The following is a 12,954-nucleotide window of genomic DNA, read 5'->3' on the forward strand; positions in this document are numbered from 1 at the left end:
AACTAAATGAAACTGTAGCAGGCTAAATGGTACAGTGGCATGCTAGCTGGTATGATACCAGATTCAATGGAACAGTGGAAGCCCCAAATCCTATGGTATGAAACAAAATGTTATGAATTCAAACTAAATGATACAATATCAGTCTAAATGGCATTGTATCAGTCTAGGTGGTACAGCACCAGAATAAGGTTTCAGTATATTTTTACATATTATCACAATGATAAAGTTTTTTGCTGACAATTTATTTTATTAATGCCTACTACCTACCCTGTGCGTTAACTCACAGCAGGTGCCTGATATAAATGAAATGTTAAAATATCTAATAGCATGTTAAACATATGATATTTCATATCATATAATAAAAACACAAGCAAAGAAAAAAAAAACGAAAAAAGCATAAAGCTTAAAATTACTTAGTAAATGTATTTTAATCTTTTCAAGATTTAAATTATAATCTTAATTAATTTCATAAAACTATATCAATGTAATCCTGGGAGTTGAATGGTGTTTTACATCAATTTATTTCTTCAGCATCAGCAACAGCAAAATATTTATTTTTTTAGCCTCTTTTGTCAGTGTCAGCATCGTTATGTACATTTTTTCTCTCTTCTAATTCTGTTGCTGAACTATTAACAATCTATGATGAGATTAAAAGCAAAATCCTATGAAAGACTTTTAAACTATAAATAATTTTCTCTTTATAAGAACTGTCAGGCTTCATAAAATATTTAATTTAGTGTGATTCATTTGCCTCAGGTTATGCATGCTGACAATTTCAAATGATGATGAAATGGCACTATACATTGCTACCAATGACTTGAAACTTTAAGATCTTTATAGTGGATAAGAAAAAACGAAATATGAAATGTGTATATCTAGTGTATTTTGTTCTTTACTCTTTGATTTAAAATTCAAACTTCCAATCTCACCATAACTTAATCTAGAAGGGATTGTCACCCCTATGATAGCTGACCACAAGGGCACACCATGTGAATTATTTTATCAGCATCAGCAGCGTCCTTATTAAGGGCAACAGTAACTCTTGAATTACATTCAGTAGTAACAGCAGCATTTAAATTAAAATTTTCAAAAGTCATTGCCTTCTCTCTTCAGCCTCAGAAACTGTTTTACATTTGGACTGCTTCTGACTTCACACATGCTTCAAACATGACTCACATTGGAATACAATTCACATATCTGAACTTGAACATTGCCTACCTCTAATTGATGTTTGCAATGAGAAATAACTCCATGAATGATTCCAAAAGGCTAAGTAACTGACCACTTATTTTACAGAAAGTAAATAACACTGAGAATAATGAAAGAAAAATAAATTCAAGGTCAGGGGTGGGGGAGGCTCTTTTATTAGTCTTGCTATCAGAAATGGAGTGAACCAGAGATTGGCTCATTAAAAACCTATAACTAATTGGTCGTGAGCAGTGATACAAAATAAATAAAGAAAGAAAAAATAAGCAAGTGTCATTATTGAGAAGATGAACTGGCAGACGTTTTGTAGTGTATTAGTAGTAATGTATCAGTTGCGTGGACATCTGGTAAATGATATATGGTTTAGGGTGGCAAGCTGGTAGAATTGCTACTGCACTGGACAATATGTTTAGCAGCATTTCAGTCATCTTTATGTTCTGAGTTCAAATTCTGCCAAAGTTAACTTTACTTTTCATCCTTTCAGAGTCATTAAAATAAGGACCAGTTGATCACTAGAATGAATGTAATGAACCTACGTATCCCCCACCCCCGAAATTGCTGGCATTGTGCCAAAATTTGAAAACTGATGTGTGGTTTGAATCCTGTGAGTGACCTGTAACTTTTGTCTTTCTCAAATTGCTACTTGTGTCAAATATCACTTTATGCTGAAACCCTTAGCGGTTAACTTGTTCATAAAGGTATAATTTTTAAAAAATGGAAAATTTTTTAAAATACCGTTTACTTCTTCTTTTAAGAGAAGGTAAACTGTGATTTATATAATACTAATAATTCTTTCTACTATAAGCATAAGGCCTGAAATTTTGGGATAGGGAGCTAGTTGATTACATTGACCCCAGAACTAAACTGGAACTTATTTTATCGACAGTGAAAGGATGAAAAGTAAAGTCAAGCTTAGCGGACTTTGAACTCAGAACACAGAGATGGACAATATGCATCAAAGTATGTTGTCTGGTACAGTAACAATTTTGTTTAAATATCAGTTTAGTTGAATAAGCTAAGTAGATGTCACAAATTCACTTTAAAAATGTAATAAATTGTAAACATATTCTGCGGGGAAAAACAATGCAAGCTTGTTTATTATGAGTGAGAATTGCCGTTTCAAGAATTCCTCGATTTGGTATTCTGGAATTTATAAATGTTAAAACTTCGAGTTATAATACTTTGTTATGACGTCACGATAAATGACATAAACGTCATCACAAGTAGCGTACGAGTTTGCAAGTTCGATAACTCTAAAAGGAATATAATAGAGTTTATTTATGTAAAATTAATTTTAATAGTTTCCTCGTCGTTTATGATTGTTTACAGATTTTGGAGGAAGGTGCTTCGTTGAATGTTTGCTTTCTCACGGGAATTAGTAGCTCAATAAAACGAAAGAAAGTTTTGTATACGAGTTCCCAAATGGATCTAGAGACGAAATGGCGAAGTTTATGGAAACCGGATTTGAAATGTTGTCCATGGCGTGTCCTACAAGCCGATGAGTATGTCTATTTGATCAAAACTCGCTTTGGAGAGAATTGTTACGAATGCATGATTACAGACCTCACTAATTACTGGTGCGAATCATTAACAGAAAGCGAATGTTGCCAACGTTTACAGGTAAAGTTATTCTACGGATATTTACTTATTCTCTTGTTTGTTTATGTTTATATATTGCCAAGTAACAACGTTGTAATACTCATATAGATGTGTAAAGACTGAATCGTCGACATTTGTTATATATATATATATAACAGTATTAATGGAATAGGAGATGCAATATGTAATAGACATGTGGGTCGAAACGTGTTGTACCCAATGAAGTCTTATTACAAATTTCATCTCCTACTTTATTAATACTGTTACCCCAACCGCCACTACGAAGTTCCTGCAATAAATTTAAGTATGAAACTGCCGGTGCTTTACTCATCATCTGTTGATGCATTTTGTATAATTTCTCCATTATATATATATATATATATATATATATATATATATATATATATTTATTTATATTTATATACACACACATAATTAAGGGATCAGCAAAAGTTGCTTCACCACATACCGAAATTTATAAATAGCAGTTAAATACTAATTCTTCTGGCACTAATAGCGTGATAGTGCCATTCTTCTACTTCAATATGTCTCCATACCGAACTACTTGGTAAAATTATCAATTATTAATTTATTAATAATTCTTTACCCTATATATATATATATATATATATATATATATATATATATATCGTCTGCAAGTAGTTCTACCGTATTTTATCACGCCCCCTTCAGCAGGAAATTACTTAATCACCAAACTTATTCTACATTTATACTGATTTTTTTTTTTAACATTGACACAAGGAATAACACGGAGTTAACGGCCAGAATGCGATTTTTTTTCTAAGATATAGGGTCACCGGGCCAATTGAAAGTTTCCAAATTTTGGGAGAAGTGTTCCTCGTGAGATAAAACTAACGGACATCACATTTCAGTAATGGCTATCATTATATTATTCAATCGTCGTTTCAGAGTTTATTTCGAATAGTAATGAATATTTTGTGCATTGACAGAATCATCAGTGTCGAACAAAATACGTAGCAGTATTTAGTTATTGCCCTTTGCGATCTAAGTTCAAACCTTGCCTGTTCTGAATACAAGTTTGCCTTTCATCCTTCCAGGATCGATAAAATAAGTATAAGTACTGGGATCGATATATGAATTGGTTTCAAATTCTGGTACAAGGCCAGCAATTTGGGGAAAGGATGTAAACCGATTACACCCCCCCCCCCCGGTGCTCAGCTGGTGCTTATGTTATTAACTCCTGAAAGGGATGGAAAGCAAAGTCGTCCTTGCTGGAATTTGAACTCGGAGCATAAAGACGGACGAAATGCCGCTAACCATTTTGCCTGACTTGCTAATGACTCTACTAGCTCGCGACCTTAAGGGTCAGTATATATATATATATATATATATATATATATATATATATATACTACAAATAATAAATGAGTATATGCATATATACGTACATGTATGTGCATACCTACATCTACCTGTATATATAGATGCATATCTGGGTACAAGACATTGCAAACAAAATGTAGACAAAAAAATAATAACCAGAGTACAGAAAACACACAGGCCACATAAAGAACATTTTCCTTCATCAGCTGCCACCATTCTAACACTGGCGTTTCAAAGAGTTAGGGCAGGACACATCGTTAAAATGGCTCTTCCCACGGACCACAAATTAAATTTGTACCATGGAGGAATGTAGTGGCGGACAGAAAACAAGACAGGAAATCAAACGGAAAAGGCTATAAGACCAGACGTGATATATATATATGCAATCCTTTAATAATGGTACACAACTTCATTCACCCATAAACCTCCCCTCATGACATAGATAAAGAGGCTAAGCTGAAAAAGAGGGTGAATGACGTCATCTCCTTACAATGACACTCTGTAGACCAATATCGAAGGAATGCCATACATATTCTTATATAGCATCATAAAAGTGAACAGAATTCTAATAGAAGACTAAAATGAGTAACTTGTTTGGTATACTCAGCACAACAACACATGTCCAGTAGCACCCTCTAGACTTATAATACATTTGGAACCTTTTGCTTTGTTTCTACAGTAACATATTATTTAAGAGATTTGGCTGCCATGTTTAGCTAGTCAAGTGACTATGTAGAGCCACAGTCACAAATTTATCAGGAACAAGTATTCGATTACTCCTTTAGTTGATAATATTGATCCCCAGCATTTTGGTACTTTATCAACACCATAAGAATGACTAGCAAAGTGGTCCTTAAAGATAGATAGCTAGATTGGATATGAATACTACTAAGTACTTCTGTTTAATTTACTGGTTGTTCTTCATATACAGGGTGAGTCAAAAGTAGCACCTGGTCTCTGAGAAGCCATGCCTTTCTTTGTTGCTCTGCAGGTTATTACTGACAGTTTTTTGAAAGTTACTAAATCTGGATCATGTTGTTAATACTCTTTGATATCCCAACCTGTGAAACAAGAATTAAGAGTCAAAATTATCTCCCAGTTGGGAAGTCGTACATATCAAACCTAAAACAGGAATTGAGCACTACTTTTGACTCACCCCATGTATGTAGATATATCATCATCATCATTGTTTAACGTCCGCTTTCCATGCTAGCATGGGTTGGACGATTTGACTGGTGAACCAGATGGCTACACCAGACTCCAATCTGATTTGGCAGAGTTTCTACAGCTGGGTGCTCTTCCTAACGCCAACCATTCCGAGAGTGTAGTGGGTGCTTTTATGTGCCACCGACACGAAGGCCAGTCAGGAGGTACTGGCAACGGCCACGCTCGAAATGGTGTATTTTACGTGCCACCTGCACAGGAGCCAGTCCAACGGTACTGGCAACGAACTCGCTCGAATGTCTTTTCACGTGCCACTACCCTTTCTCCATCCACAACCACCATTTCTGCCTCAGAGCTGCAAATGTTTTCTTTGGTTTATTACTGTAATAACAGGTTGCTGATCCTTAGCTGAATCCTCTTTTGGGACTAGCTAGCATCTTTGTTGGAGATAGCTGATTCAGAGAGAGAAAGGGAAAGAGGAATCAATCTTAGTACTCAATTGATACTTTATTTTATCGACCCTCAAGTGTGGGGTGGTGATAAAGTTGACTTCAGTGGATTGTGAACTCAGAAAGTAAAGAGCAGAGAATTTACACACAAAGTATTGGTCAACACAAGGTTACAGTAGAAGACTGTGTTGTATGGTGAGAGCAAACTGAGAAATACATGGTTGTAATGCAAACTTCTTAGCCTCACAGCCATTTTTGTAGTAAATCCAATAATCCCCAGTCAGTTGATATTTAATCTCCCAAACTTACAGGGATAAAAGATAGTCAACCCTAGTGGAATGTGATTTCAGAGCTTAAAGTACTAATGCACTCTACTAATTCTGTAATCCCTGCCCTTTGACCATCATTATCATCATTTAACATCCATTTTCCATGCTGGCATCGGTTGGATGGTTTGACTGGAGAAGCTGGCAAGCCGAAGGCTTGCACCAGTCCCCCATTATCTGTTTTGGTATGATCTCTATTGCTGGATGCCCTTCCTAATGCCAACCATTTTACAGAGTGTGCTGAGTGCTTTTTACATGGCGCCATCACAGGTGTTTTTACATGGAACCAGTGTGTGTTTTTTACATGGCACCAGCACAGGTAAAAAAAGACTCAATATAAAATGTGTCAGTCACTGTCTGCATTAGAATAACCTGTTACTGCTGCTAGTTAAACGTGTGAAAAAATAATATAAATACACTGAAGATCAGCTGCAACAGTGACTAGATCTCTTGACCCACACTGTGTGCTTTATAAGCAACTTGCCGACACTCTCACACTGTACCTTGTATCTACAAAAACTACAATGGTGGGTGCAGTATATTTCTACATATAAATGGAGTATATTCTACACTCTCGGAGTGGTTGGTGTTAAGAAGGGCATCCAGCTGTAGAAACTCTGCCAAATCAGATTGGAGCCTCATGTAGCCACTTGGTCCACCAGTCCTCAGTCAAATCGTCCAACCCATGCTAGCATGGAAAGCAGACGTTAAACGACGATGATGACGATGATGATGATGATGATGATTCTCCTGCATGTTATTGTTGTTTAGCCTATTCTGTCATGGCCATCACATTCATTTAATGTATGTCTAGGAATACATTTCTCACTGTGTTGTACCCTTATTTATGATGGCAGTAGCTGCTGCTCTTAGCAGGTTGAGCAACCATATAAAAGTTGGTTTGTGTGTGTCTCTTGCATGTTATATCTTTAGGCTCCTGCTCATAAATCTGTCAATTGTTTATATGCTGTTGAAGTCACTGCTGGATGAAGCTACACAGTAACTAGATCACAGATTAAACATGACTGTTTGGTTAAGTTTATTTTACATCCACGGGGTGTGGATTCAATTCCACTGTATGACACTTATTATGGCCTTGGGGTGACAAATTCATTGTGAGTGGAACAGAATAGATGGAAACTGTATGGTAGCTCATCAGAGGGATTGTTTCTTTTCATGGGTGGTAAACTTCATCTATCATTCAGTTTAACATCACCATTTGGCCCCTGATTGCCTTTAGTGGAGTCTACTCTGTTACAAGTATTCAAGCTAGCTTTCTGCTCTGTGCATAACTTCCTGCCACCATTCAGAGAGCTTGAAAAATGGTCACAGTCACTGCTGTAGGTATGGGCATGTGGTTAAAAAGTTTGCCAAGCAACCATATAGTTTTGGGTTCAGTCCCATTGCATTCTACTTTGGATAATCACTGGGCTGATTGTGAATTTGATGGATGGAAACTGCAGGAAGCTTTGTGTGTGTGTGTATAGAATATCCAATTACCTTTACAATTTCAAAAGTTCAGAGAAATAAGAAAAGTAAGGATAACTTAGAGTTTATTGGAAAACACAGGCACACAAAACAACTTTTATTAGAAAAATCAGAATACTTCCACATAGGCTCCAGTGGTTGTATGCAACATAGCTTGATGATAAATTGTGGAAGTTGTAAACACAATTTATGGACACCCTATATACATACATACATATGTGTGTGTGTGTGCATTGTTAATATTGTTCATATTCCATTCTTGTTGCCACTCAAGTGAAATGATGATGTTGACATTATGACCTATTGTTCTGCTCTTTAAAAGACTGCTAATAAAAAAAAAAACCTTTTATTTGAAAAACAGAGGAGGACTGGTGACAAGAAGTGCATTAGGCTATAATATCTTGCCTCTAATAACTCCCCATCTAATCCATGGGGGGGGGGGAGAATGCTAAATGAATAACTGAATGAACAAATACTTATAGATCAATGGAAGTAAATATCCATCACATCATAAATCAGCATTTGGATGACACACTTCATGATAACTCTGGTTCCATAGAAGAAAAGTGGAGAAAGCAATGGTAGGCTACCCAAAAGAAGTACTGCAGTCATTCAGTATAAAAAAATAAAAGCAGAAAGAATTATCTTCACAGTTGGCTATTTCTTTATATGTGTAATTGTGAAGAGCTGCAGTATCCATAGTTTCTGCTTTTTTTCTTTATTGACTGAGAAATTTAGATGACTGTTGTAAGAAAAGGATTCCATAGAGATTCAAATTGAGCTTATTAACCATGTATTCTTAGTATATTTCATTCTATCGCAGGCCTCCAAACAACCATAATGGTGAAACGTACCTAGGAACTTTAATATAAATTCATGCTTCACTCTGATTTATTGATGTAGTTATAATTTTATCTCAGTTTTATTTATTATGAAATGATACTATATTTTCTAATTTATTTTACTTTGTTTTAGGAACTTAATCCCAATCTAGAAGCTCCAATTTCTAAAATTCTTGAGCATATTAAACTGAATATAGATAAAAATCCGTCTGACAATTTGAGAATTTCCAAAGATGACAAAGGAACTATGCATATATGGATTAATTCCAAACTTTCTAGGTTCCCTTTCACTTGGCAATTGATTGGAGAACCAGCACATGAAGAAATGGTAATTTTTATCAATTTTCTTTGTTACAGTTATTTATTTATTTATTTTTCTTGGATGAGTTAATAAAGAATTCATTTATCAGAAATGCAGACTTTCTAGTGTGTATTTTAGTCTAAGTCAGCTTCTAAGCCTTTTTATATATTTGTGATGAAAAATATTCTGAAAGTAAATAAAATAATTTTGCTTCTAAATTTTTCAACTATTTTGTTATTTTAGTTTTCTTTCTATTTTTCCCTTGTCATCAGGTCTCTGAGAACATGACTATTCCACTTTTAATGATGGTGTCCGAGTTGAATCGTCGCCAGAGAGAACTTATTCATATTATTTCCAAAAAGGATTTAGAAATTGAGGATTACAGAGCCCAGTCTGTTAAACTTAATCAAAGTAAATCATTTTAAATATTTTTTTGTCATTTTAACTGCTATATCTTAGACCAAACTGAGAAAGCAAGGAACCACAAGCTCCTTCAACCTGTCAGTCATTAATTTAATGCTTCTCAAACTTGCAAGAATAATTGCATGTTGTAAACTTTGATATTAATTCATAGTTTATTTGTAATTAAATAAGTTTCTTGTCAGAACCTGTGATAAAATACTTAAGATTAGATTAGTGCTGCAACATGGTTTAGCAATCATTATCTCGTCCTATGCCCCTCAGCTGGGGCTACCTGATGAACAGAAAGACCGATTTTATGACACCCTCTTGCAGATTACCTCGACGACGAATGACAGAGACCTTCTCTTTGTAGCTGGTGACTTCAATGGGCATGTTGGACAACATGCAGGAGTCTTCCATGGCATACATGGAGGCTATGGTTTTGGTTCCCGCAATGAGGAGGGAACCAGGCTGCTGGATTCTGTGATGCAAATGACCTTATGGTCTGCAATACTAACTTCAGGAAACCTGCCAGTCACCTACCGATCTAGTAGATACACTAGTCAAATTGGTTACATCCTCACCAGGAAACGGTAAAAATGGCTACTTATAAATGCCAAAACCTTCTTAGGTGAAGAATGCACCCCACAACATGGATTAGTAGTTAGCGACTTCAGGATCGGGGCTAAATGGATACCCAGAAGATGACCAGCATGGAGAAGAAGGGTCTGGAAGCTTAAGGATCCTGCAAATGGACAGAGATTTAGAAACGTGTTATTCAAAGCTTTTGACAAAATAGAGGGGGATATAGCATCACATGATGTGGAAGATAACTGGAGGTTTGTATGGGACAACCTGTTGAGGGCTACTGACCAGATCTGTGGATGGTGCAAAGTCCCATCTCAACCCAAGGTAACATGGTGGTGGAACAATGTAATTGACAGGGCCATTAGGGAAAAGAAGCAGGCTTGGAAAGACTGGAAGAATGGTGGTAGCAGGGAATTGTATCAGATTGCCAGAAGGGAAGCTAGGAGACAGGTTTACTTAGCCAGAAAAAAATTTGCCAATGTTATGGGTCATGAGGACCAAAGACTTGAGGTGGCTCGTGTTGCAAGACAGTGTGTGAGAGAGAATCGTGATGTCATAAGAGAGAAATGTGTCTGCATGAATGATGGCTCACTTGCATTCAATGAGGCTGCAAGGAGAGAGACTTGGAGACATCACTATGAAAGGTTGCTAAATGAAGAGAATGAATGGGAGAAAGAAAGTCTACCGAATGTCGACCCAACCAAGAGACCAGCTATCCGAATTGACAGTACCTTGGTAGATAAAGCAATTAAGGGTATGAAGACAGGGAAAGCCCCCGGCCCACCAGGAATCACCGCAGAAATGCTTAAAATATCTGGTGGTGTCGGCTATAGTCTAGTCACCTGTATAGTCAATCAGGTGATACATGAAGAAATCATACCCAATGACTGGTGTAGCAGCACCATAGTCAACTGCTACAAAGGTTAAGGTGATGCATTAGATACGAATAATTACAGAGATATCAAATTGTTGGATCGAAAGTCATGGAGAGGGTCATAGCCCACATACATATACATGAAAATTTGTAAATATATAAAAATTCATACACATATAAAAATTTACAAACGTATAAAAATTTATAAATGTAAATATATAAATATATGGATTGAATGAATATATACATCAGCCTTTGAATTTGTTTTCTCCCCTCCTTAATTTTATATTCCTGAAGCTCTATCCGAGCGCTACTCAGTTGAGCTGTATGAAGTGGATATCTATATCCTATATCACTTATTTCTTCCCAGTCAGCAGAAGCTATGATAGACCGTTGACCAACACCATTCAATTTTTTTTCTCCGTGTTTTTCTCCTTGTTTTCTCCGTATTCTTTCTGTTGAAGAGCGTAGCTCGAAACGTTAAAGACTTTCCGTATTCCCGAGCGTCATACTAATACATCCTTTTGTTGTTTACACCACCTGTCCTCGTCTGTTGTTGTTTTTTTCGTACATTCTCCCATATATATATATATATATATATATATATATATATATATATATATATATATATATCTGTATGTATATATATATATATATCTGTATGTATATATATATATATATATATCTGTATGTATATATATATATATATCTGTATGTATATATATATATATATCTGTATATATATATATATATATACATAGGCAAAAGATGTACACATCAACAAGAAGCAGTTTTTAAATTGTTCTTTTTGAACAGAGTTCCTGTTATAGATTGATACATTGACAAACTGTGTTCTGTTATTCTTCACTATTTGGGTAAAAATTAAATCTTCTAATATTAATATTTTTATATCATCATTTCAGAGCAATTAGCAACTGTCTACTTTGATGAAACATCCTTTGGAAACAATATGGTGCTATCAAAGGTGAGTGGATTGTTATTTTAACCCAAGGAGTCCTGATCAAGCTAACCCTATGATCAGAAACATTCCAGTTGTTACAACCCTGTCTTTTTTGCCAGGACATAGAGTTTCTTACTTAAGCCCTTCATTCCCAATTTGAATATAGCCCATAGAAGACAACTTTTCTCCACTTTTCTTGACCCTGGACTATCTCTTCTGTTTCCTACAAGGCTATCCATAAAGAAGAGCTGGATATGCAACTGATCACTGACTTTCCCTATGGAAATGTTCATCTCAGAAGTAACTCTCCAATGACAAACCTATACATTGTGGCCAACTACCCCATCTGCTATGTGTGTACCAGGTTCAGTCATGAATATCACATAGCCAATGCTACTTGGCTGTAATGCAACAGAATCAAGAAACATCTCTAGATGGACATCATTGTTCATGAAACACTTTGATAAATTTAGGAACATAAATAAAGATAGGGCAGTCACTGTCAAAGCTACAGGCAGTATAGTTGGTAACCTACAGATTAAAGAAGCCATTCAGATCAAAAGACATAAATCAACCTTCCACAACTGGTTGAAATTGAATGAGCTGCAGTGGCTACTATAGCCACTTCTTTCAGTCACTGTATCTGACAATACCTGGTCCAATTCCTTGTATTCATCACAGTCCATGGAACTTAATCCACAGCCGAAAATTCTTCATCTCTGCATATGAGATCTTTTGGTTATAGTTATGCAGAACTCATATGCTAACCAAACAGTCATGTTTCCTTCCAGTTGCTTTAATACCATTGGAAAGGATCATTTTACATGTAATATCAAGTCTTATTAAATATTTCCAAGGTAACAGTACTTATGTTTGTTATTGTTGTTATTGATGTTTAATGTTCCAACTGCATTGCCTCATTTTTTTTGTCTTTGATTAATTGATGAAGCTTAATTATTTTGTTTTATTGTTATTTCTTTCTTTCTTTTTTCTTTGAAAAATGCAGGAATTTGAAGATAATGTGAAACTGTTGGGGACAACTGCTTTTGAAAGTTATGGTCAGGATCTTTATCGGCAAATTATGACAAAATACACATGGTTGCACAAATGTAGCAAAGCAGATCCAGGTAGTTGTCCTAATTCTTTTGTAAAATTTTGTCATTGTCACCTGTTATTGTTGTCATCATCATCATCATCATCACCACCACCATAGTCAACAATCTGTTTTTCAGGTTTACAGTGGTCCCTTTTGTGAGTTTTGTCTTGGCATATCCTTTCTGTATTTATCATTGTATTATGTTCCAAGAGCATAATACAGTTAAGAATCTTCTGAATCAAAAAGTTTTGCTTTTGATTTTGCTGCAAAGTTCCTTGAACAAGTGTCTTTTA

At 35.6% G+C, this 12,954-nt stretch overlaps 1 protein-coding gene across 2 annotated transcripts in view; it reads left to right on the forward strand.

Moving 5' to 3' along the window:
• Positions 1–2,260: 2,260 nt before the first annotated feature.
• Positions 2,261–12,954, forward strand: part of LOC106868470 (non-homologous end-joining factor 1) — a 32,585-nt gene continuing 21,891 nt past the window's right edge. The window contains exons 1-5 of one of the 2 annotated variants that reach the window (XM_014913740.3): positions 2,261–2,826; positions 8,573–8,767; positions 9,013–9,151; positions 11,528–11,589; positions 12,572–12,692. In XM_014913740.3, the coding sequence (XP_014769226.1) occupies positions 2,629–2,826; positions 8,573–8,767; positions 9,013–9,151; positions 11,528–11,589; positions 12,572–12,692 (715 nt within the window). In that variant the 5' untranslated portion in view covers positions 2,261–2,628. The remainder of the gene's footprint in view (positions 2,827–8,572; positions 8,768–9,012; positions 9,152–11,527; positions 11,590–12,571; positions 12,693–12,954) is intronic. The other variant, XM_014913741.3, reaches the window with a different exon arrangement.

This window comes from Octopus bimaculoides, chromosome 3, assembly GCF_046866305.1.
Source record: "Octopus bimaculoides isolate indiv1 chromosome 3, ASM4686630v1, whole genome shotgun sequence".
NCBI lineage: Eukaryota > Metazoa > Mollusca > Cephalopoda > Octopoda > Octopodidae > Octopus > Octopus bimaculoides.